This window comes from Ascaphus truei, assembly GCF_040206685.1.
Source record: "Ascaphus truei isolate aAscTru1 chromosome 20 unlocalized genomic scaffold, aAscTru1.hap1 SUPER_20_unloc_3, whole genome shotgun sequence".
NCBI classification, from domain to species: domain Eukaryota; kingdom Metazoa; phylum Chordata; class Amphibia; order Anura; family Ascaphidae; genus Ascaphus; species Ascaphus truei.
The window spans coordinates 153,402-177,295 of NW_027453859.1; the positions used below are offsets into that span (position 1 = coordinate 153,402).

The following is a 23,894-nucleotide window of genomic DNA, read 5'->3' on the forward strand; positions in this document are numbered from 1 at the left end:
GTGCATTTCTACCCTACCTAGTGAGCACCTCACTCAGCTGTGCGGGGGCTCCCCCTTCTGTGCGCATTTCTACCCTACCTAGTGAGCACCTCACTCAGCTGTGCGGGGGCTCCCCCTTCTGTGCGCATTTCTACCCTACCTAGTGAGCACCTCACTCAGCTGTGCGGGGGCGCCCCCTTCTGTGTGCATTTCTACCCTACCTAGTGAGCACCTCACTCTGTTACTTCTCAGCTGTGCGGGGGCTCCCCCTTCTGTGTGCAGCTAAAGCACTTATTGCCATGCTGGGTTATTTATTTGATTACCACATGTATTACTAGTGTGAAGCGCTATGTACATTAAGGGCGCTATATAAATAAAGACATACAATAAGACTATCTATCCTCCACTCTATGGTAACTATAACATAGGCACTAGCCGCCTCCTCTATGGTATTATAGATACTCTAGCCCCCTCTCTATGGTATTAGACTATCTCTCCTCTCTATGGTATGAGACTTTCTAGCCCCCTCTCTATGGTATTAGACTGTCCTCTATGGAAAAATAAACTAGCCTCCTCTCTATGGTATTAAACGCTCTATGGTATTAGACTATCTATCCTCCGCACTATGGTAGAACAGGCTCTAACCCTCCGTTCTTGTAACATACTCTCTAGCCCTAATCTCTATGGTATAAGACTATCTATCCTCTATCTTGAGTGTATATACCTCCTCTATGGTCCATGCACTTCCGGTGTAATGGCTGCCCCCTTCAGGTTGAAGTCCATGCTGGCCCTGGTGACAGGTGAATTAATGACAATCAGTAAAGATTATTTAATCAGCCTGGTCACACATAATTCCCAGCATGTCGGGAGGTGATGGAAGGCCATGTGACTGTCACATCTGATTACAACAACAAAGTATCAAGCTAATGTTTAAGGCCAGGTCCGCAGTGGCCGCTGCGGCGCACGCGCCCCACAGCACAGCCCTCTATGGGGCAGGCCCCAGTGGCTGTGCAAAGCGCTGTGACGCATACGCTGGCAGGGAAGACAAGAATTTTTACTTTCCTTGCCGCAGCGCGATCACGTGGTCGGTGGGTAGGAATTGGAAGGGCTGCGCCCCCACGCATCCATCGCTCCCCTACAGACCTCAGATCGCTGCTTTCGTCTGTGCACGCGCCACTGTAAACACAGGCCGTAGCCTAAGGCCTCATCCCCACTGCTCGCGGCTGCACGCGCTATGGAGTGCCTGGCGCGAACAAGATATGGCGCGCATGCAGAAAGCGCGATACGTGACCACCTTTGCCAAAAGACAAGAAATTTGTCTTGGCACGGCGACGGTTTAGCCAATGAGGGTGAACCAGCCGTGTGACGTCATGGCCGCGCCCCCGCCAAAAATCTTGTCTTTGCTCCCCCTGCTCTTTTCTGGACACACGTCCCATCGTGACCCTAGGACCGAAGATCGCAGCTTAAACTGGTGCACACGCCGCCAGGCACATGCAGGCTGCGGCCCTAGTGCACGTGACCGCGCGCAAATTCATTAAGTGCACCAGTGCGGCCATATTGTGCGCAATGTGACACGCGCGGCACGATTTGGAGACGTGCGTTTGATTTTTCACGCAACGGCTATGTCACGTGAGCCATTTGAACCAATGAGGGCGAACCTCAATTGTTCAGCCTGGTGACGCCACGCCTTTCCGTCGCACACGTCAACGGAGGGCACAGAACGCTCAGGCGACAGGCGCGCACACGCCTACTGGAGCGCTGTGTCACGCAGTACAGCCGCAGCCTAAATGTATCCAATGAGCTCTGTGATTATCTTGGAGGTTGCCAGTCTCTCAGGATGTCTTTCACAGGCTGCCACTCTGAGTGTCTCTGGCGCTCTCAGAGACTGTCACACTCTCCTCAGGCTGGCACTCTGTCTCTGCAGCTGCCTTTCATAGATGGTCACTCTATTAGGCTGCTTCTCAAACTCACTCTCAAGGTCTGTGGATCTCTGTATATTTCAGGCTGTTTAACAGAGACTGACACTTTTAGGGTTTCTTTCTGTTTCTCAGGGGGAGGCAGCGGTATTGGCCGGGCTGTCTCTCAGAGACTGTCTCTGGAGGGAGCGTCGGTGGCTGTGGTTGACTTAGATGTTTCGTCAGCGATTGAGACTCTACAGATGTTGTCACGTGGCCTCCCAGGGCAGGAACATGAAGCGTTTGCCGCAGATGTGTCACAGTTACAGAGCGTTGAAGCTTTAATAGAGCAGGTCCAGGTAACGAGGCGAGATACTGTGGGAGAGAGGGAGAGGTGCTTTTCCGTGCTAGGGTGAGATACTTTGTGGCTACCTAGCAGGGAAGGGGTGCAGAAGGCAATGTTTTTTTTTAATAGTGTCCCCACCCCCTTCTCCTCAGTCACGGTTCTCTCTCTCCCCTCGTATCGCTGTCAACAGCGCTGGAATCACTAGAGATGAGTTTCTACTGCGCCTGTCGGAAGAATCCTTTGATTCTGTGTTGAGCGTCAACCTTAAGGTAAATGGGACTCCCTCTCCTCTTAGCACCTCACCATCTCCTCAAAGACACTGTCTTCCAATGGGTCCTTCCCTTGCTTGGGGCCTATGTATCTCTCTCCTCATGGCCAGAGTCAGTAGTTTCTGTCACCTGTTTCTTGGCCCTTGTGAGTGATGCCTTTTGTTTTGATCCTCTGTCTTCAGATCCTTGTGGACAGGCCTTATCAACCGGACCCTCGGTGAGGAGTCTCTAGTTTATCATTGGCAGGGCCTCTGTCCCCTGGTCCTCTATCTCCTGTTCCCGGTGGGTTGATCCCATATCTTCTGTCCCTTTGGGGCAGAGGCTCTCTTTTCTCAAGGTACTCGGTCTCCTGTTCCTTAGGGCGGGTTTTCCCTGTCTTATGTTCTTCCGTGGCGGAGTTCCTTGCTCTTTGGGGACAGGTCCTCTCTGTCTCCTGCTCCTTGGGGACGGGTCCCTTTCATCGGGACAGAGCCCTTTCACTGTTTCCTCATCTTACCTCCCTGTAGGGCCCCTTTCTCATAACACAAGCTGTGGCTCGAGCTGTAGTAGCCAGCGGACAAAATGGAGGTTCCATCATCAATATTGGGAGCATCGTTGGGAAGGTGAGACCAGAATGTGACAAAAAGGGCACAGGGAGAGGATGACAGAGAGGAGGAACATTGGACAGTAACAGGGGTGACAAGGACCAATTAAATGTAGAAAAAGCAGAGAGGAGGCGTCAAGGGGACAGACTGGTTAGTGAGAAAGAAGAGCATTAGACTGCAGAGCTGATGCTCTAATGCTCTGGGTGTTGCAGGTGGGTAATCTCGGACAGTCTAATTACGCTGCCTCTAAAGCCGGAGTGGAGGGTCTGACCAGGACAGCAGCCAAAGAACTGGCCAGGTGAGGGGGGAAGGAGGTACCGCTCTTATACTTTCTGTCCTGCGCTTTCCTTGTGTTTCCAGCTGCCAACTTGCTTTCTTTCACACAGGTTCGGGATTAGGTGTAACACAGTGGTCCCGGGATTCATCTCAACACCGATGACGCAGAGAGTCCCGCAAAAAGTCCTGGACAAGGTGAGCAGCCAGGTCTTCTATCTCTCCTGTCTTCATGACTTGCTTATGCCTCTTCCTGGGGAAGTCTCTTATCTCTGGTGTTTTTGGTTTTTACCTAAAATGATGTCTCTCTGCCTGATCTCTCCATCTCTCACTGCCTTGCCTTGGTATCTTTTCTTATTTATGGCTCTAACACACTCGTACTCACTCTGTCCAGATACCTTTTCTTGTCTAATGCTCTTTTACTACTCTGCCTGGGGATGTCTCTTCTCGTTGTCTTATAACACTCACATTCTTCTTTCCAAGACTGACTGTTCTGTACCTCTCATTTCTTTTCCCCCCACACTCTCTTCTCTACCCTTGTACTCTCTGGCTCTATTTCCGAGGCTGTACCTCCTCTTACTTCGAGTGTGCCATCACTCCTCTTCCTGAGGCTGTCTTGACTCTTCCCCCTCCCAGTTTTGGGCACAGCTCCATAAAGGACATGATAGAACTGGAAAACAGGCAGAGGGAATGGGAGGATGGAAGGTCTGACTTATGAGGAGAGGCTAGCTAAGTTAAGATTGTTTACATTAGAAATATGTCCAAAGAGGGGATATGATAACTATTTACAAATATATTAATATATTCAGGGTCAATACAAGGAACTTTCAAAAGAACTATTCATCCCAAGGGCTGTACAAAGGACTCGGGTCATCCTTAAGATTGGAGAAAAGATTTCACCAGCAGCAAACGAGAGGGTTCTTTACAGTAAGGGCAGTTACAATGTGAAATGTATTACCTATGGAGACTGATATTATAGACCTCTTTTAAGAAATGGTTAGACATCTATTTACAAAGGAACGATATGCAGGGATATACCAAATAAGTAAACATGGGAAAGATGTTGATCCTGGGAGAAATCTGATTGCCATTACTGGAGCCATTAAGGGATACATGTCTTTTTCAACTTTAACTACTGTGTAATTAGCACTCTCACTCACTTCCCGATGCTGTCTCTTTTCTGCCACTCATCTCTAGTGCTTTCTTATAGAGTGCTCTCTCACTCCTTGGTACTCTATTCCACACCCACCACTTCTGATATCTTTCCTTTCCTCAGTTTGCTGGGATGATTCCTCTGGGCAGACTTGGTGATCCTGAAGGTAAAATTGCAATATCCCCCCCCCCCCATGCGTCTCATCATGTTGCGTAATTTTTACCATACCTGTCCTCTTCTTTCTTCTTCCCATATTTTTCTCTCTCCCCCCCTCCCTTTGGCTCTCCACCTTCCCCGCTCCCCCTCCACCCGCCCTCCTCTCACCCCCATCGATCTCTCTCTCTCGCAGATGTTGCCGATGTCTGTGCATTCTTGGCATCAGATGATAGTAAATACATCACAGGGGCCAGCATTGAAGTGACTGGTAATTACCCGCCATTTATATACTCCATGGTGATTAGGGCAACAACTGGGACATCCCTATCTATAAACTCTTTTCTGTGCCACACATCTCTCAAAAAGACTGTCTTTATTTTTTCTTTGCGACATGTTTCTTTGATGAAGGAATCAGTCTCTTATTTTCTGTAGCTTGGATGTACCGGGATGTCTGTCACTTCTCACACACAGGTGCTGTCTCTTTGGTAATGCCTCTCACAGACTGTCTCTTTTCCTTTGAACCGCTGTCTCCCAGGGACATTGGAAGCTGTCTTATTTCTCAGTAACTTGTTTCTCTCTTTCTGTCTCTCACAGGCGGCCTCTTCCTATAGCACTGGAAATCAAGCCAAAGTACCTCAAGAATATTCTCTGTTGCCCTGGCACACACTGCGGTTCTCTTATGGATTGGAGGGTGCTGGGGTCTTTCGTGTGGAGGCCTGTCTTCCTCCCCCCCTCACCTCTCTCTCTTCTCCTCCCCTCTCCCCTGCCTTTCTAAATATGCAGAATCAACAACTCCCAAAAAGAGGTTAAAGGGTCGGCGATTCCACGTGAAATATATAAAAGTTGTGAGTGATGATAAATAGGTGATGTAAATCAGTGGACATAAGTACAAAATATATGTGATCTGTCTGCCTAAAGCAGAAACAAAATAGTTATACTGTATATGGTGACAGACTGTAGACCTTTTACATGAAAAATTACACAAAGATACAGGCCAAACGTCCTGCTCAGACCCTCCGGTAGGAACTGTCACCAGTAGTTCCTTGTTTGTATATCTTTCCAAAATCCAGGGGGCGCAATGGAATTCACCACAAAAAAAGAACACACATAATAGTGCAACAACGTTTTAAAACTGGTGAATGTGTTGTGAAGAGGATCTTGGCTGTTACAGATTTTCTACGAATACTGTGGCATGTACACAGATTATCTCAATGGAAAAGGATACAGGCTACCATAGCGCAGATCAATATAAAAAGGTACTTTATTTAATAAAAACTGCAAGAAATGTATTTTGTACGATAGGGGAGGGAAAGGAAAAGAAGAAAAGAGGAGGGGGACGAGAGAGAACCCCAAAAGAAAAGGCCACAGTTTGGACATGCGAATAGTTATTGCCACTTTGTGAGTAGAAAATGTATAAGAGCCAAGATCCTCTTCACAACACATTCACCAGTTTTAAAACGTTGTTGTTGTGTGTGTGTGTGTTCCTTTTTTGTGGTGACTTCCCTTGCACCCCCTGGATTTTGGAAAGGTCTAGAATCAACAAAAAGACAGGACATGTAGAGTGCACAAAGTATAGATTCAAATGTAACCTCTTACAGTGGCCTTATGATGTACCTGGTACTCCAGGGGCAATTGTTTTCTAGGGTTGATTGGGCTGACTGCTTGGACGGTGCGGCCAGCCCAATCGAAATGTAAGTGTTGCTCCCTCCATTCCCCGCGCCTGAGGCCGTCACCTGCCCAGAAGGGCAGAGGATCCGTGGCAAGCTAAAGTCTACTATTCCAAAACTTGGGGGGGGGAAAAATGAAAATATAAAATGTTATCAATAAAGGTGTATGTTTGTCACATAAATACAAAACAACACGCATACTTTACCACCAATTTATCATCAGCAGCCATTCCTCAACTCTTGAACTGGTGTAGATTGTATCTCCATGGCTAATCTGCCGTGCTGCAATAAAGGGGTCATTTACAGTAGGTAATCCGTGTAATTTAATTACTTAAAGCAGTACTGGATATTGTGCCGCTAAACACAACACATCCCCACATCGAAGACAGGATATTATATATACTTGCAAATGTTTATGTATAAAATGTGTTACCAGGAAGTAATACATTGAGAGTTACCTCTCATTTTCAAGTATGTCCTGGGCACAGAGTTAAGATGACAAATAATACATGGTTACAAATACAATTACATAAGTGAACAGGGTATATACATTCTGTACCTGTGTTCATGCGCGTACACACATACACAGAAAGCTTCCCTTGGCAGAAGAAAGTGTTTTATAATCTGCTGCTTTGCACTACGGTGCAGCGCGACTGTCGCCATCGGTATGAGCACTTTAATTGTATTTATGCGTTGTTTTATATTAGTTATTTTATAACTACTGTATTTTTTTAAGGTTCATTTTTAAATTATTCCACTTTTGTGGGGTTTATTTGTGACTTCAATATATTTAGAGAAACCTGTACACTTTCATTCACTCACCAGTGATGTGGGAGAGGTTTCGTCCACAACTCTTTTTTACAAAATAGTCCTCTCTCCCATACTTTGGGTTAGAAAGAGTCTGCTATATCTGTATTATTTCCCAATAGGAACTGTGAGTGCTGTGTAATAGGGGCTCTCGGTTTTTTCTATATCCTTATACTCTGATAACCTCTGTAAAAAACAGGGTAATATCCTGTATATAGGACGGTAGTGACCAAGGGTCTACCACGTGCACATACAGTATAACATTTGTTATAACAGACTTAGTGCTGCAGTCCACATGCGTACCAGCATGTGCTCCCTTCACCGGAAGTGACTTCACCAACATGGATGTCACTGCGGCGAAACCGGAAGTGGCCGTCGGGGTGGTGAATATTAACTCCCTTAATTTGTACGCTATCCAAGAACGCCACAGGGTTTACACTAATTGTGGCCATGCGATCACCCCAGTTTGGCTGCCATAAAGATGGCTGCACACTGTTGGAGTCAGTGACCGGATGAACTATGCTGACTTATGAGGAGATGGAAGTCAAGCACACAAGTCAAGAGAACAACTAAAGTCAATTAAGATATACTAAAAGTCAATTTAATGACTACAACATTTATTTTAAAAAACGGCATCCTTCGTTTTGGTTCACAAGCACCTTCGTCAGGCATACAGAATACGTCTACAAATACTGATATGTATACTAAATACGAACCCTCCAGCTGCCAGGGTCTGCTTGCAAAGAGTGATGTAAAATACGCAGGTGCCACAAAGCACCTAGAAGTAGTTATTGCAATGTACTAATAACACAAAGATAAAGGATAATGGTGAATACAAAACAGGTAAATGGTCCTGCAACATAGGACATTAGTCCATATCGTTGTTTTTTTTTGTCCACTGTAGGTGTAGGTGCTTCCTTGTTCAGAGAGGCGTTCCAGGCCACCTGCGATCCGAAGGGACTCTGTAGAAATGGGGAGTAGAAGAGCACACAACAAGCCCCCTATTAGTGTAAAACCTTTTAAATAAATGGTAGCAGTTAAAACAGCAATAGGATTTGCAATTACCAAAAGGATGCTTTCCATAAAAATATAAACCGTGTCTGTGGGTTACCCCCGGGGGGGTGGACCTGCTCCTTCTGCCGGTCTCAGCGTCCTGCTTGACGCGGTCCGTTTCCTTGGAGATGTCGGCTGCACCGGCGTCCATTGCCATTGCGGTGTCAGAGTGATGTCACTTCTGGAATCCCGGAGAGCAGACACAGCTTGCTTCAGCGAGCAGCCGGGCAGCCGCGTTGGTCTTGGGTTCGACGCATTTCACAAGTGTAATCCTTGCTTTCTCAGGAGCGTGTATCTTGGAACCCCAAATGGAGGGCTACTTCTAGGTCCACGTTTTCAACCCTCGAAAGTACTTGAACTTGGTTCACAAAGCGTATAGTAAGAGAGGGGGCGTGTGATAAGAGTTACAGTTATAGTAAGAGAGGGGGCGTGTGATAAGAGTTACAGTTACAGTAAGAGAGGGTGCGCGTGTGATAGAGTTACCGTTGCAGGATCTGTCTACATCGGATAAAAACATCAATCAAGAAGTCAAGCTATAATGATACATGAAATGAGGATATAGTTGTACACAGTGATGCACAAGGGGGGTACATGGAAGCCAACGTTTGGATGATATTGGTGAACAGAAACATATAGATATGTAAATTGGGGAATGTAAATAATCATCAAATGGGGCACGCAGCCATGAGGGAAAAGTGTGTACACGTGGTGTAATATAATGTAACGCGTACACTGGGAATGGTAAAAAATGGTTAAAAAAAAGGAGTAAAAAAAATAAATATATATATATATAGACGATAAAAAAGTGGTGAAGGCGATGGAGAAGATCAAAATATATAAATAATAGAAATATTAAAAACACATTTAAAAAATATATATTCAAATTTATGAGCCGGCGATGCAAAAAATAAAAAAGTGAAAATGTGACAAGGAACCACTGGCTGCCGTGTCCTCGCGCGCGGGCTGCCGTGTCCTGGCGCGCGGACTGCCCTACCGCGTCCTGGCGCGCGGGCTGCCGTGTCCTGGCGCGGGCTGCCGCGTCCTGCCTTGTCCTGGCGCGCGGGCTGCCGCGTCCTGGTGCGCGGAATTGCTTTTATTAGTATGGCTTTATTACTGACCCTGGTTGGTTTCATGTCACCTCCTCACGCTGCATCGCTCTATCTCAGGGTGGCTCTGTGTGTAGCACCCTTATGTAATACCGTGTATGGGTGGCTCTGTGTGTAGCACCCTTATGTAATACCGTGTATGGGCGGCTCTGTGTGTAGCACCCTTATGTAATACCGTGTATGGGCGGCTCTGTGTGTAGCACCCTTATGTAATACCGTGTATGGGCGGCTCTGTCTGTAGCACCCTTATGTAATACCGTGTATGGGCGGCTCTGTGTGTAGCACCCTTATGTAATACCGTGTATGGGCGGCTCTGTGTGTAGCACCCTTATGTAATACCGTGTATGGGTGGCTCTGTGTGTAGCACCCTTATGTAATACCGTGTATGGGTGGCTCTGTGTGTAGCACCCTTATGTAATACCGTGTATGGGTGGCTCTGTGTGTAGCACCCTTATGTAATACCGTGTATGGGTGGCTCTGTGTGTAGCACCCTTATGTAATACCGTGTATGGGTGGCTGTTTCTAGCACCTTTATGTAATACCGTGTATGGGCGGCACCTTGGTATTAGGGCCTCACTAGGTCACTGACGCAAATCCTGAAATGCGGCTGACAAAATGGCGGCCGGGAAGTTGCACCTGGCCGCCTCACGTATTTTCCCGCCTCATTGGCACTCAAGTGACCGAGCGCGCGTGCTAGCCAAGCCGCGCGGGCACCAGTAGGCGGAGCTTCCCCCCTCCCACCTCGGCTGGTTGAAGCGGATTGGCTGCTTCGTTGTTGGCGGGCAGCCAGTCCCTTGCTGCCCCTTGATTGGCTGCTTGGTTGTTGGTGGGCAGTCAGTCCCTTGCTGCCAGCTGATTGGCTGGCTCGGCTTCTCGTGGGGCGTGACTTCCAGGCCAGCGCTGCATGACGTCTGGAGCGTCACACCGGAAGTGACGTGTGGCCGGAAAAGGCTACACTTCCTGTTATTTTTTTGTTTTACCTGTCTCCCTATCTCACCAGCACCGGGAAACCGGGAGTCACGTGAGCGCCAGGTAACCCGGGGGCACGTGACGGGGTTCTAGTACGTGACGTCACGGTGACGTATGATCTAGTTCTCTATATTATACACACTGTGTCATGATATATACACATTGTCATGATATATTGTACACACTGTCATGATATATTGTACACACTGTGTCATGATATGTACCTGTGATATATATTACACTATGACATGTATCTGATATATATTTTATACTGTCGTGTGTGTGTGTGTGTATGTGTATATATATATATATATATTTATTTTTTTACACTGTCATGATTGTGTGTGTGTGTGTGTGTGTGTATGTATATATATATATATATTACACTGTGTCATGATATGTATTTGATATATGTTGTATGCCTTTATATAGCGCCAAAAGTGTACTCTGCGCTTCACAAAGAATAAAGTACAGGGAAGTATAATAATACAATAAGTGCAGCAAAGTCAGGCAATAGGAAAGGAAATCCCTGCCCCGAAGAGCTTACAATCTAAGGGGTATGATGGGAGAGTTACAGAGATAGCAGATGAGGGAGTAAGTGCTGTAGATGGCAGTGCTTGGCCACAATGGCTGGTAGGAGTGACTGAGTGTGGGACAGTGGCCATGAGTGCAGGCTGTTGGGATGCTGGATTTGTGGGGCGAGTTTTAAGGTCAGTCAGTATTAAATCAGAAGGTTAACACCATTTACAGGGGAAGAGATGGCAGGGAGGCGTGGGTGAGAAGAGATGGCAGGGAGGCGTGGGTGAGAGGAGGTGGCAGGGAGGCGTGGGTGAGAAGAGATGGCAGGGAGGCGTGGGTGAGAGGAGATGGCAGGGAGGCGTGGGTGAGAGGAGATGGCAGGGAGGCGTGGGTGAGAAGAGATGGCAGGGAGGCGTGGGTGAGAAGAGATGGCAGGGAGGCGTGGGTGAGAGGAGGTGGCAGGGAGGCGTGGGTGAGAGGAGGTGGCAGGGAGGCGTGGGTGAGAGGAGGTGGCAGGGAGGCGTGGGTGAGAAGTGATGGCAGGGAGGCGTGGATGAGAAGAGATGGCAGGGAGGCGTGGGTGAGAAGAGATGGCAGGGAGGCGTGGGTGAGAGGAGATGGCAGGGAGGCGTGGGTGAGAGGAGATGGCAGGGAGGCGTGGGTGAGAGGAGATGGCAGGGAGGCGTGGCTGAGAGGAGGTGGCAGGGAGGCGTTGGTGAGAAGAGATGACAGGGAGGCGTGGGTGAGAGCAGGTGTGTATGTCTGGCTTCAGGCTTAGGGGAGATCCCCAGCAGCAGGAAGGAGCAGATAGAGGGTGTGATAGAGGATTTATGTGGGTGTTTTTTATTGAGGGGTAAAGAAGTTGTTGGGAGAGAGGTGTATAAATAATGGTGGAGTGGGGAAGTTGGAGAGAACAGAGACATTCACAAAGGAGTGAGGAAACAGTAAACAGAAAAAGCAGTAGGGAGGGCACGGTGAGGCGCAGGGGGAGAGGGCACGGTGAGGCGCAGGGGGAGAGGGCACGGTGAGGCGCAGGGGGAGAGGGCACGGTGAGACGCAGGGGGAGAGACTTCCCAGGTATTGGGGGATAGAAAGAGTACAAAGAATCACAGCTTTTAGAAAGTTAAGTTCTCACAGTTGCAAAGTTGTTGTGCACTGTATATTATGTATGTAAATATATTGGGCACTGTATATTATGTATGTAAATATATTGGGCACTGTATATTAAGTATGTAAATACATTGGGCACTGTATATTATGTATGTAAATACATTGTGCACGGTATATTGTGTATGTAAATATATTGTGCACTGTATATTATGTATGCAAATATATTGTGCACCTTATATTATGTATGCACATATATTGTGCACTGTATATTATGTATGCAAATATATTGTGCACTGTATATTGTGCACTGTATATTGTGTATGTAAATATATTGGTTCCATATGACTATGTGTGTGTGTGTGTGTGTGTGTGTGTGTGTATATATATATACAGTGGTTGACAAATCACCAAAAAATCTACTCGCCACACAAAAAAAATCTACTCGCCACCTAGTACCAAACGTGTGCTGCTTGGGCCAATATTTACTCGCCCGGGGGTTAAATCCACTCGCCCGGGGCGAGCAAATGTATAGGTTTGTCGAACACTATATATATATATATATATATATAATGTATATATGTGTGCAAATACAACTGTATGCTCATCTGCATGTCTTAGGCAGGTCTGCAACCCCGCCTTTCCCCATTATCACCCAGCATACAGCACTTCCACTGCAGCAAGGGATTCTGGGAAATGACATGCAAATGAGCACACAGTGTCACTTTTTGCCTCAATAACCATTTTAACATGGTTCCCTATAGACTTAAGCTTGCTGCATGGTCACAGCTTTGAGCACAGCCAGGGTTAAGGTGCATACCCAGAAAACCACCCACAGACAGCTGTGTGTGTGTGTGTGGTGTGTGTGTGTGTGTGTGTGTGTGTGTATATGTATATATATATGTATATGTATATATATATATGTGTATATATGTATATGTATGTGTATATATATATATATATATGTATGTATATGTATATGTGTATATATATATATATGTATATATATATATATATGTATGTATATGTATATGTGTGTGTAAATATATTGGTTCCATATGACTGTAGAATTTCATTATAGTACCCAAGTAAGCGTCTCTTTCCAACATTGAATTACAAATACTACGATGGGGATATAATACTACACTGGGGGTATAATACACCGGGGATGGGGATATACTACTACACCGAGGGGGGGGGGGGGGGATATATAATAATAATACACTGGGGATAAACTGATAAGTGGCATATTGGGAAAGAGGGGTTCTTGCCCCGAAGAGCTTACCATCTAATTGGCATGTGTGAGACGAACGAAAACGGTAAGAGTAACTGCGCGCGTTGGTTGGTGCTGAACCTTGCATTGAACAGGTGAGCTTTCAGATGTATGTTGGAGTTAGAGACGCTGCTGGTTGAACGTTGGGGAGAGGGAGAGAGACGCTGCTGGTTGAACGTTGGGGAGAGGGAGAGAGACGCTGCTGGTTGAACGTTGGGGAGACGGAGAGGGAGGGAGACGCTGCTGGTTGAACGTTGGAGGGAGGGAGGGAGGGAGAGAGAGAGACGCTGCTGGTTGAACGTTGGAGAGAGAGAGACGCTGTTGGTTGAACGTTGGAGAGAGAGAGACGCTGCTGGTTGAACGTTGGAGAGAGAGACGCTGCTGGTTGAACGTTGGGGAGAGAGACGCTGCTGGTTGAACGTTGGGGAGAGAGACGCTGCTGGTTGAACGTTGGGGAGAGAGAGACGCTGCTGGTTGAACGTTGGGGAGACAGAGAGAGACGCTGCTGGTTGAACGTTGGGGAGAGAGAGAGACGCTGCTGGTTGAACGTTGGGGGGGGAGAGAGACGCTGCTGGTTGAACGTTGGGGGGAGAGAGAGAGAGACGCTGCTGGTTGAACGTTGGGGAGAGAGAGAGAGAGACGCTGCTGGTTGAACGTTGGAGAGAGAGACGCTGCTGGTTGAACGTTGGAGAGAGAGACGCTGCTGGTTGAACGTTGGAGAGAGAGACGCTGCTGGTTGAACGTTGGAGAGAGAGACGCTGCTGGTTGAACGTTGGAGAGAGAGACGCTGCTGGTTGAACGTTGGAGAGAGAGACGCTGCTGGTTGAACGTTGGGGAGAGAGACGCTGCTGGTTGAACGTTGGAGAGAGAGACGCTGCTGGTTGAACGTTGGAGAGAGAGACGCTGCTGGTTGAACGTTGGGGAGAGAGAGAGAGACGCTACTGGTTGAACGTTGGAGAGAGAGACGCTGCTGGTTGAACGTTGGAGAGAGAGACGCTGCTGGTTGAACGTTGGATAGAAAGACGCTGCTGGTTGAACGTTGGGGAGAGGGAGAGAGACGCTGCTGGTTGAACATTGGGGAGAGGGAGAGAGAGAGAGAGACGCTGCTGGTTGAACGTTGAAGGGAGGGAGAGAGAGAGACGCTGCTGGTTGAACGTTGAGAGGGAGGGAGAGAGAGAGACGCTGCTGGTTGAACGTTGAGAGGGAGGGAGAGAGAGAGACGCTGCTGGTTGAACGTTGAGTGGGAGGTGGGTGCCACATGTGAGAGAGATGTGTTGAGAGAAGGCCGGGCTCAGCAAGCATAGTGAGCAAGTCGGTGTATATAACGAGGGTTTCAAGCGTAGATGTGAAGAGCCTTGAAGATGAGCGTGATATGTAGCCGCCTCGCGGTCAACTCTTGCTCAACTTGTAGAGAGCGGCCAGTGACATGGACCATGAAGGAGAAATGGCGGCAGATCGTTGCATGGCAGCGCACAGAGGGAACTGAAGAATGGGCGCCAGGTGGACATAAATAAGAAATGAGGTCACTTGGGTGGCCTTCTTTTCTCCCCTATAGCTTTGGGAAGCATAAAACTGGAGCGCAAAGATTAGAGGATGAGCAATGTAGCTATTTATAACGGCCCATAACTCCTCGTTGCCATTACCTCCCAATGAATACTGGGAGGAAGTCCCGCCCCTCATCAAAATAACCCATGATTTAACTGTCCCGAAGTTAACCACCTAGTAGCCAACTGCCAGGGGGGCTACATATGTGTACGTTGGCCTCTCGCATATTGATATATGTATAAATCTATATGAATATGTAGTTATCCACATCCATGTGCATATTTATTGCTATGTAACAGATTATAGAAGTATATGTGTTTATGGGAATCTATATATATATCTGTCTTCTCTCGCCCCCTGCATCGCCCCCTCTCTGGCCTCGCCCCCTCTCTGGCCTCGCCCCGTCTCTCCCACAGGCCGGTGAGAAGATGACCACCCCGGTGAGCGTGCAGTGCTCCAGCAAGACGTGGGAGCTGAGTTTGTATGAGCTGCACCGGACCCCACAGGTACCAAAGGCACGGACACAGAACACTTTTTGCATGTCCGTCGCATGTGTCGCTCGCGGCTCTTCCCGTCGCTCGTCCATAGGTTATCATGGACGGCAGAGATCGCTGTGTCCCAGCGCAGTCTGCACAGTGATCGTGTCTCGTGTCTGTCGGAGGCCATCATGGATGGCAGAGATCGCTGTGTCCCCGCGCACTCTGCACAGTGACCGTGTCTCATGTGTCTTGTCTCTTTGTAGGAGGCAATCATGGACGGCACGGAGATCGCGGTGTCCCCGCGCAGTCTGCACAGTGAGCTGATGTGTCCCATCTGCCTGGACATGCTGAAAAACACAATGACCACCAAGGAGTGTCTGCACCGATTCTGCTCGGACTGCATTGTTACTGCTCTCCGCAGCGGGTGAGTCAGGGCCGGCCCAATGTGGCAAGCTGGCAGCGGGGACCCTCCTCCGGGCAGTGTCGCTCCTCCAGCAGCATGGCAACGTCATTACGTCACAGCGGCATGTGACGTGGCGTTGTCATGGCACGTTGAGTCACCATGACACCGAGACGCTGAAGGAGGGGTGATGCTACCGCTTCGGAGATGGTAATACTTCCCCCAGACACACACACAACTGTCCTTCGCCTGCCCGGCGGCACCCCAGCTCTCCCCTCTCCTGTCGGGCGGAAGTTGGATCCTGGCGCCGACAGGAAGACGGCGCGAGGGGCCTCCAGAAGGCACGAGGCCCAAAGCAACCACCTCGCCCTAAGGCTGTGTGTGTGTCCACGTTTGCGCGCGTGTCCCCTACATGCATGAAGACGTTTATCTCCCCTATATATATTATATATGTATATATGGTGTCCTTCTCCCTTAGGAATAAGGAGTGTCCCACATGCAGGAAGAAGTTGGTCTCTAAACGCTCCCTGCGTCCTGACCCGAATTTCGATGCTCTGATCTCCAAGATCTACCCAAGCAGAGATGAATATGAGGCCCATCAGGACCGTGTGCTGGCGAAGCTGAGCCGTCTACACAACCAGCAGGCCCTGAGCTCGAGCATCGAGGAGGGACTGAAGATGCAAGCTATGCACAGGTACATACACACACACACACACACACACACACACACACCCGTCTACACAACCAGCAGGCCTGAGCTCGAGCATCGAGGAGGGACTGAAGATGCAAGCTATGCACAGGTACACACACACCCGTCTACACAACCAGCAGGCACTGAGCTCGAGCATCGAGGAGGGACTGAAGATGCAAGCTATGCACAGGTACATACACACACACACACACCCGTCTACACAACCAGCAGGCCCTGAGCTCGAGCATCGAGGAGGGACTGAAGATGCAAGCTATGCACAGGTACACACACACACCCACACCCGTCTACACAACCAGCAGGACCTGAGCTCGAGCATCGAGGAGGGACTGAAGATGCAAGCTATGCACAGGTACATACACACACACACACACACACACCCGTCTACACAACCAGCAGGCACTGAGCTCGAGCATCGAGGAGGGACTGAAGATGCAAGCTATGCACAGGTACACACACACCCGTCTACACAACCAGCAGGCACTGAGCTCGAGCATCGAGGAGGGACTGAAGATGCAAGCTATGCACAGGTACACACACACCCGTCTACACAACCAGCAGGCCCTGAGCTCGAGCATCGAGGAGGGACTGAAGATGCAAGCTATGCACAGGTACACACACACACACACACACCCGTCTACACAACCAGCAGGCACTGAGCTCGAGCATCGAGGAGGGACTGAAGATGCAAGCTATGCACAGGTACACACACACACACGGAGGGGCTGAAGATGTACAGGTGTACACACACACACACACACAGGGCTGAAGATGCACAGGTGTGTACACACACACACGAAGATGCAAACTATGAACTGGTACAGAGGACAGAGAGAGATTATGGACCATACAGTCTGTCCCTCCCCACGCACAGTGACATTTTCTGGCCTCCCCCTCATCTCCCCCCCTTTCTCTTCTCATCTTCCCCCCCCCCCCATTCCCCCTCCTCATCTGCCCCCCTCCTCACCCTCCCCCCCCCCCCCCCTCTTCCTCTTGGTATCTCCCGCAGGGCACAGCGTGTTCGGAAGCACCAGCACGAGTCTGACAATACCACGTTCAGCGGGGGTGAGGAGAACTGTGACAGCCGCTCCCACGTCAGTAACCCGTCCGTGCACAGCACCCCGCAGGAGCCGGGTCCCAGCCGCAAGAGATCCCACCCCTCGGAGGACTCAGGGGCGGAGCCTGACCTGTCCCACGAGGGTGGGGGGAGGAGCCCAGAGACGCCGGGCGGAGGGGAGGCCGGCAGCGAGATCGAGCTGGTGTTCAGAGCTCACCCCCTGCTGGTGGAGAAGGATGGCTACAGCCAGACCAGGTGAGACGCTCTGCAGGGGGCGCCATGCGTGACTTCCAGGTGAGACGCTCTGCCGGGAGTACAGGTGAGATGCTCTGTGGGGGTGGAGTTACAGGTGAGACGCTCTGCCGGGGGTAAAGGTGAGATGCTCTGTGGGGGTGGAGTTACAGGTGAGACGCTCTGCCGGGGGTACAGGTGAGATGCTCTTTGGGGTGGAGTTACAGGTGAGACGCTCTGCGGGGGTACAGGTGAGATGCTCTGTGGGGGTGGAGTTACAGGTGAGACGCTCTGCGGGGGGAGTGCGGGTATTATTAGTGTTTATGATGTGCTAACATATTCCGCAGCGCGGTGTAATGGGGTTCAGAGTTATGTATGTTACATACAAGTGAGGGCGACAGACGGGTACAGGGAGGTAATGAGAGCCCTGCTCGTCAGGAGAGCTTACACTCTACAGGGAATGAGGGACAATGTTGAAACGAGAAGGTGAGGTGGCTGCTCATTGTAGGATAAGCTCTGGCTTAGGGACCCCAGAGAGAGAGGGCAGCACGGGAGAAGTCTTGTAGGCGGTAGAAAGGCGGCTGTCATGGGCAGAACGTAGGGGGGTGTAGGTATGTATTTGGGGATAAGGGCTTAGATGCAGGGTGGGGGGGGGGGGGGGCAGTGAGAGGAGATGAGGCAGGAGGTGAGGCGGATGTCCAGCCGGGAGTTGGAGGAGAGAACGTGAGTCAGGTGGTTTGAATACAAGTCGCCCAAGTCGCTTGGAGGCAAAGGGGAGAAGAGAGAGAGGGTGGTAGTTGGAGGGGGAGGATGAGTTGAGAGAGGGTTTCCTGAGTATAGGCGTGATGATCAGTGCGTGTTTGAAAGAAGATGGGACGTGCCAGAGGTGAGAGGTTAAATAGGTGAGTTAGGGTGGGACTGTCACGATGGACGCACTTATTAACAAATTTATATTTTGTGGATCCCAATTGAGCAGAACAAGTTGAGCAAAATAAACTGAGATTTATTCCCTTGATAGGCAAACACACAACAACTGCAGAATACACTTAATAATTACACTTACTGGTATAGGAACAGGGGATAATGTCCAGAAAGGGGCAAGAAGATAATGTCCAGATAATGTCCAGAAGATTGTCTTTTAAAATGTAGTCTTTTGCAAGGGCATAAATTGCCAGCCCAACCCTTCTGTGAATGTGCAAAGTCTTTTCTGGTCCGTTGGGGTTAATCAGATAACCCCCAGCACTCACAGTGTCCTAACGCAGAGTTTTGTCCTTGGTTCCGATGTAATAAGACTCTTTGCGTTCCAGGAATGTGCTGCTGCTCTTCTCCGCTATTAGAAGCGTGTTGGAAATCCGCTCACATGGTATAATGACAAATGAAAGACAACGGGGATAGCCTGAGTGGGATGTATATAGGGTTTGAAAGCCTATCGCCAACATACCCACCCAATCCCCCTCGTGGGAAAGTTCTCATTCCCCAATCCCCTACTTGCCCACAGTTTGGAGAGTGGGCACTAGGGATTTCCTGTTCACACTGAGCATGTGTGACAACGCCACCGTGGCTACTTAGCATAGGTGCACTCCCCTCTCTACCTGGCCCCTCTCAGGCTGGAAGGGGAACTCGGGAGGGGGGGGGGGGGCATTCATAGGTGTCAAAACATTTGGTTCTTGTGTGAATTTTAATGACAGGAGAACAAACGACTTCCTCCTGCCTGTCTCTTAAAACCTGCAGCAAAATAAACTTTATTGATCATACATGTTCCCCTTATCTCACAATTATATTTTCCATATGTGTGTGCTTGGGGTGTACTATACTGCAAGCACATACAGTCCTGCAAAATGGGGACAACAAGGGACAGAGCGAAAAATAAGACATGTACAGTGCATGAGAAATGAACCCCTTCATCCCCAATACGAAATAGAGGTAACCAGCCGAGCACCCTGCCTTTATTAATGCGCTGGGTACCTCCATTTTCGCCACAGGGACTTAGTGAGCCAGAGAGGGTGCAGAGGATTTAGGGTGGGGCTTTGTGTGCCAGAGAGGGTGTACAGGTGAGATGCTCTGCCGGGGTGGGGGCTACAGCCAGGTGAGATGCTCTGCTGGGGCAGTGGGGGTGAGACGCTCTGCATGCCCCCCATCAGGGGAGATCTTAACCCTATGGAGCGTCCATATTAGGGGGGGATTAACCCTGTGACGCAGCAGATCTCGCCCCTCTTCACTCCGCAGGTTCGTTAAGACCACGGCCAATGCCACTGTGGATCACTTATCCAAGTACCTGGCGCTGCGGATCGCGTTGGAGGAGGAGGCTCTGCGTGGGGGGGCAGACGGCGTGACACTTGGGAGGTCAGCGAGAAGCAGTATACCATATATATCTGTGCGGGAGCTGGAGGCCAGTATACAGTGAGTATATATACAGTGAGTATATATACGTAGTGTGTATATGTACAGTGGCGAGAAAGTGTTTGTGAACCCCAATGATAATTACGGAAATGTCATCGTTTTTCCCGTGATAACCTCCGTGCATCAAAACCAGTCTCTTCTTAAATATCCAGTGGGGTTTTTATTAACCAATTCCGTGTCTTTTGAAACAAAATGATGTATGAATTAGACCAGGGGGCGCAAACTTTTTTTCCCCTGCGCCCCCCTGCCGACGGTCTCCTCACTCGCGTGCCCCCCCCCGTCACCCCCACTTTACTCCACTCCGGCGTCGTCACATGACCTCGGAGTTGGCATGGTGATGCGGGAAGGAAGGAGCCGGAGCCAAGGTAAGTAAAGTCTTACAGAGGCCCTGCAGCTTCCCCGGCACTTAATGTAAGTGCCTTCGGGACGCGGTGCGGGGCCTCTGCAAACTCCCCCTCCCCCCCCCACCCCCCCCTTCCGCAGGCAGTCTCGCGCCCCCCAGCTTGCGCACCGCTGAATTAGACAAACAATGAGTGTCACAAGTTAAACCCTGGTTTTATCAGCTGGGTTAAAGGTGCTAAATAGGATGCGGTATTTTTAATTGGGTAGATCTTCATGGGGGAATTTGAGAGGCCCATCCTATATAAAGATCCTATATAAAGACCTATATAGTGTTAGAACGGCCTAGTCACAGTCCGGACCTAAACCCATCGCAATGTTGTGGCAGAACCTGAAGCGAGCTGTCCATGCAAGGAAGCCCTCAAATGTCATTGAGCTGAAGCAGTTCTGTAAGGAGGACTGGGGCAGAAACTCCTCAGACCCGATGTGACAAACTGACCGTCAGTTACAGGACACGCGCAGCTGAAGTCATTGCTGCTCACGGGGGCGCCACCAGGTGCTGAATCCAACGGGTCACAGACTTTCTCACACACGGACACTGAACGTTTAATCATTTGTGGTGTGTGTGTGTGTCACTGTGTGTGTGTGTGTCACTGTGTGTGTGTGTCACTGTGTGTGTGTGTCACTGTGTGTGTGTGTGTGTGTGTGTCACTGTGTGTGTGTGTGTGTGTGTCACTGTGTGTGTCACTGTGTGTGTCACTGTGTGTGTCACTGTGTGTGTCACTGTGTGTGTCACTGTGTGTGTCACTGTGTGTGTCACTGTGTGTGTCACTGTGTGTGTCACTGTGTGTGTCACTGTGTGTGTCACTGTGTGTGTCACAGTGTGTGTGTGTGTGTGTGTGTGTGGCGCCTATATACGATCCTTAACCTCTTTCTCTCCCTTATCAGACATTGAACGGTTCGTTAACGTTGGAGCTTGTTAACGAGAAGTACTGGAAGGTCAGCAAGCCTCTGGAGCTGTACTACGCCCCAACAAAGGAGCAGAAATAGCGGGGCGGGGGGGAGCGTAACACCCCGGGGGTGGGGAGGAAGCCAGCCCAACGTTAAGAGGGAATCCATCTCCAAGAAGGACCACCCCCCGTGACGCCCTCTTTTCATGGACTTCCTGAATTGTGCGATGGCCCCACCAAGGAGCAGAAATACAGGGGAGCATCCTCGCTGGAGGGAGAGGAACCCCAACATTGAGTCGCCTTTCTCTCAGGACCTCTCATTTATAAGGACCCCTGGAACGGTTACGCCCCCCCTCAGGGGCAGGGAGGGACCCGTATGCTGCGAGAAACGTCCCCCAGCACCCCTCTTTACATGGAACTCTGGCGCTTCCCCGCCCCCATCATGGAACAGAAATGGTGGGTTTCGCCACCATGGGGCAAGGAGGGGTAACTCCCCCCCACAACCCTGCCAGAGATCTGCTTATATTAACTCCCAGCGCTATACAGCATCCCGCCCCCTGAGGGGTGTGGGGAGAGGGCTCCAGCGCTATACAGTATCCCGCCCCCTGAGGGGCGTGCGGAGAGGCCTCCCAGCGCTATACAGCATCCCGCCCCCTGAAAGGCGTGGGAGGTCTCCCAGCGCTATACAGCATCCCGCCCCCTGAGGGGCGTGGGGAGAGGACTCCCAGAGCTATACAGCATCCCGCCCCCTGAGGGGCGTGGGGAGAGGGCTCCCAGCGCTATACAGCATCCCGCCCCTGAGGGGTGTGGGGAGAGGGCTCCCAGAGCTATACAGCATCCCGCCCCCTGAGGGGCGTGGGGAGAGGGCTCCCAGCGCTATACAGCATCCCGCCCCCTGAGGGGTGTGGGGAGAGGGCTCCCAGCGCTATACAGCATCCCGCCCCCTGAGGGGTGTGGGAGAGGGCTCCCAGCGCTATACAGCATCCCGCCCCCTGAGGGGCGTGCGGAGAGGCCTCCCAGCGCTATACAGCATCCCGCCCCCTGAGGGGTGTGGGGAGAGGGCTCCCAGCGCTATACAGCATCCCCGCCCCCTGAGGGGTGTGGGGAGAGGGCTCCCAGCGCTATACAGCATCCCGCCCCCTGAGGGGTGTGGGGAGAGGGCTCCAGCGCTATACAGCATCCCGCCCCCTGAGGGGTGTGGGGAGAGGGCTCCCAGCGCTATACAGCATCCCGCCCCCTGAGGGGTGTGGGGAGAGGGCTCCCAGCGCTATACAGCATCCCGCCCCCTGAGGGGTGTGGGGAGAGGGCTCCCAGAGCTGTATCTTGTAAAGACTTGTATCTGTGTATATAGACTGCGTGTGTGTATATAGGCTGCCCGACCTCATGTTCGCATATCTTGTACCTGTGTATATAGGCTGCCCGACCTCATGCTCACGTATCTTGTACCTGTGTATATAGCCTGCCCGACCTCATGCTCGCGTATCTTGTACCTGTGTATATAGGCTGCCCGACCTCATGCTCGCGTATCTTGTACCTGTGTATATAGGGCTGCCCGACCTCATGCTCGCGTATCTTGTACCTGTGTATATAGGCTGCCCGACCTCATGCTCGCGTATTCATTGCGCTGTATCCTACATCCTCCCGTCCTCTCTTCTTCCCCGGATTATCGATCCGTTTCCTGCTGTGTTCTTCGTCACATTCGCCGTTTTTCTTATTAAATGCTGCACTTTTTATTATTATTATTATCTTTCCTTACATTTTCTTTAACATTCCCTGGGCGGTCTTTGTTTCTTTGCAGTTATTACAAATAGAAACAGGAAGGGACACTGTGATATAGTAATGCGTTTAGGACCTGCACATGTGGTCATGCCGTGACGTGGCTGCATACTGGTCATGCCGTGACGTGGCTGCATACTGGTCATGCCGTGACGTGGCTGCATCTCATGCCGTGACTTGGCTGCATACTGGTCATGCCGTGACGTGGCTGCATACTGGTCATGCCGTGACGTGGCTGCATACTGTCATGCCGTGACGTGGCTGCATACTGGTCATGCGTGACGTGGCTGCATACTGGTACTGCCGTGACGTGGCTGCATACTGGTCGTGACGTGGCTGCATACTGGTCATGCCGTGACGTGGCTGCATACTGGTCATGCCGTGACGTGGCTGCATACTGGTCGTGACGTGGCTGCATACTGGTCGTGACGTGGCTGCATACTGGTCGTGACGTGGCTGCATACTGGTCACGCCGTGACGTGGCTGCATACTGGTCATGCCGTGACGTGGCTGCAGGCTTATAACGCTTTGGCCAAAGGGTTTAAGTAAATGACCCTTACTCGTGAGAATATTATTATTGAAGTATGTAACTATATCTTATACTATATTAGTGAAAGCACTGTATGTTTGCCTGCCTGGATGGTCCGGTGTCCCTAGCGGCAATCTCATTGGTCCCTTGGCCCGCCCCCACACCTCTCATTGGCCTGAGGCGGAGTGACGGGCCAAAGGTCCAAAAAAAAAAAAAACACTCACACACAGTCACACACAGCCACACACAGTCAGACAGACACACACACACACACACACACACACACGAACGATACATTAGCGGGGCTCACAGTGTTAGCAGCA

The 23,894-nt window shown here is 50.3% G+C and overlaps 2 protein-coding genes across 3 annotated transcripts; both read left to right on the forward strand.

Annotated features, from left to right (window-relative positions):
* Window positions 1-605: 605 nt before the first annotated feature.
* Window positions 606-6,627, forward strand: HSD17B8 (hydroxysteroid 17-beta dehydrogenase 8). 2 transcript variants are annotated; one of them, XR_012790603.1, is made up of 10 exons: window positions 606-779; window positions 2,031-2,233; window positions 2,373-2,489; window positions 2,996-3,091; window positions 3,286-3,371; window positions 3,460-3,544; window positions 4,156-4,273; window positions 4,623-4,665; window positions 4,849-4,923; window positions 5,250-6,627. XR_012790603.1 is itself a non-coding variant. In XM_075580926.1 (9 exons), the coding sequence occupies exons 1-9, from the start codon at window positions 734-736 to the stop codon at window positions 5,264-5,266; spliced, it is 768 nt and encodes a 255-aa protein (XP_075437041.1). In that variant the 5' UTR covers window positions 615-733; the 3' UTR covers window positions 5,267-6,627. The 2 variants fall into 2 exon arrangements, 1 of the variants encoding a protein (XP_075437041.1); XM_075580926.1 differs by lacking the exon at window positions 4,156-4,273 and having other exon boundaries at window positions 615-779.
* Window positions 6,628-10,192: 3,565 nt separating this feature from the next.
* Window positions 10,193-23,005, forward strand: RING1 (ring finger protein 1). The gene is given in 8 exon segments (XM_075580925.1): window positions 10,193-10,320; window positions 15,118-15,207; window positions 15,444-15,604; window positions 16,059-16,274; window positions 17,299-17,601; window positions 19,804-19,913; window positions 19,916-19,977; window positions 21,265-23,005. Coding segments are annotated over 7 exon segments (1,032 nt in total). The 5' UTR covers window positions 10,193-10,320; window positions 15,118-15,129; the 3' UTR covers window positions 21,367-23,005.
* The last annotated feature ends 889 nt before the right edge of the window (window positions 23,006-23,894 follow it).

Bases quoted from the DNA above. Each gene is read 5' to 3' on its own strand.
- HSD17B8 (XM_075580926.1), top strand. From the start codon at position 734: ATGGCTGCCCCCTTCAGGTTGAAGTCCATGCTGGCCCTGGTGACAG. The intron at 3,092-3,285 runs GTGAGACCAGAA...TGGGTGTTGCAG, and splicing joins TTGGGAGCATCGTTGGGAAG to GTGGGTAATCTCGGACAGTC. The intron at 3,372-3,459 runs GTGAGGGGGGAA...TCTTTCACACAG, and splicing joins GCAGCCAAAGAACTGGCCAG to GTTCGGGATTAGGTGTAACA.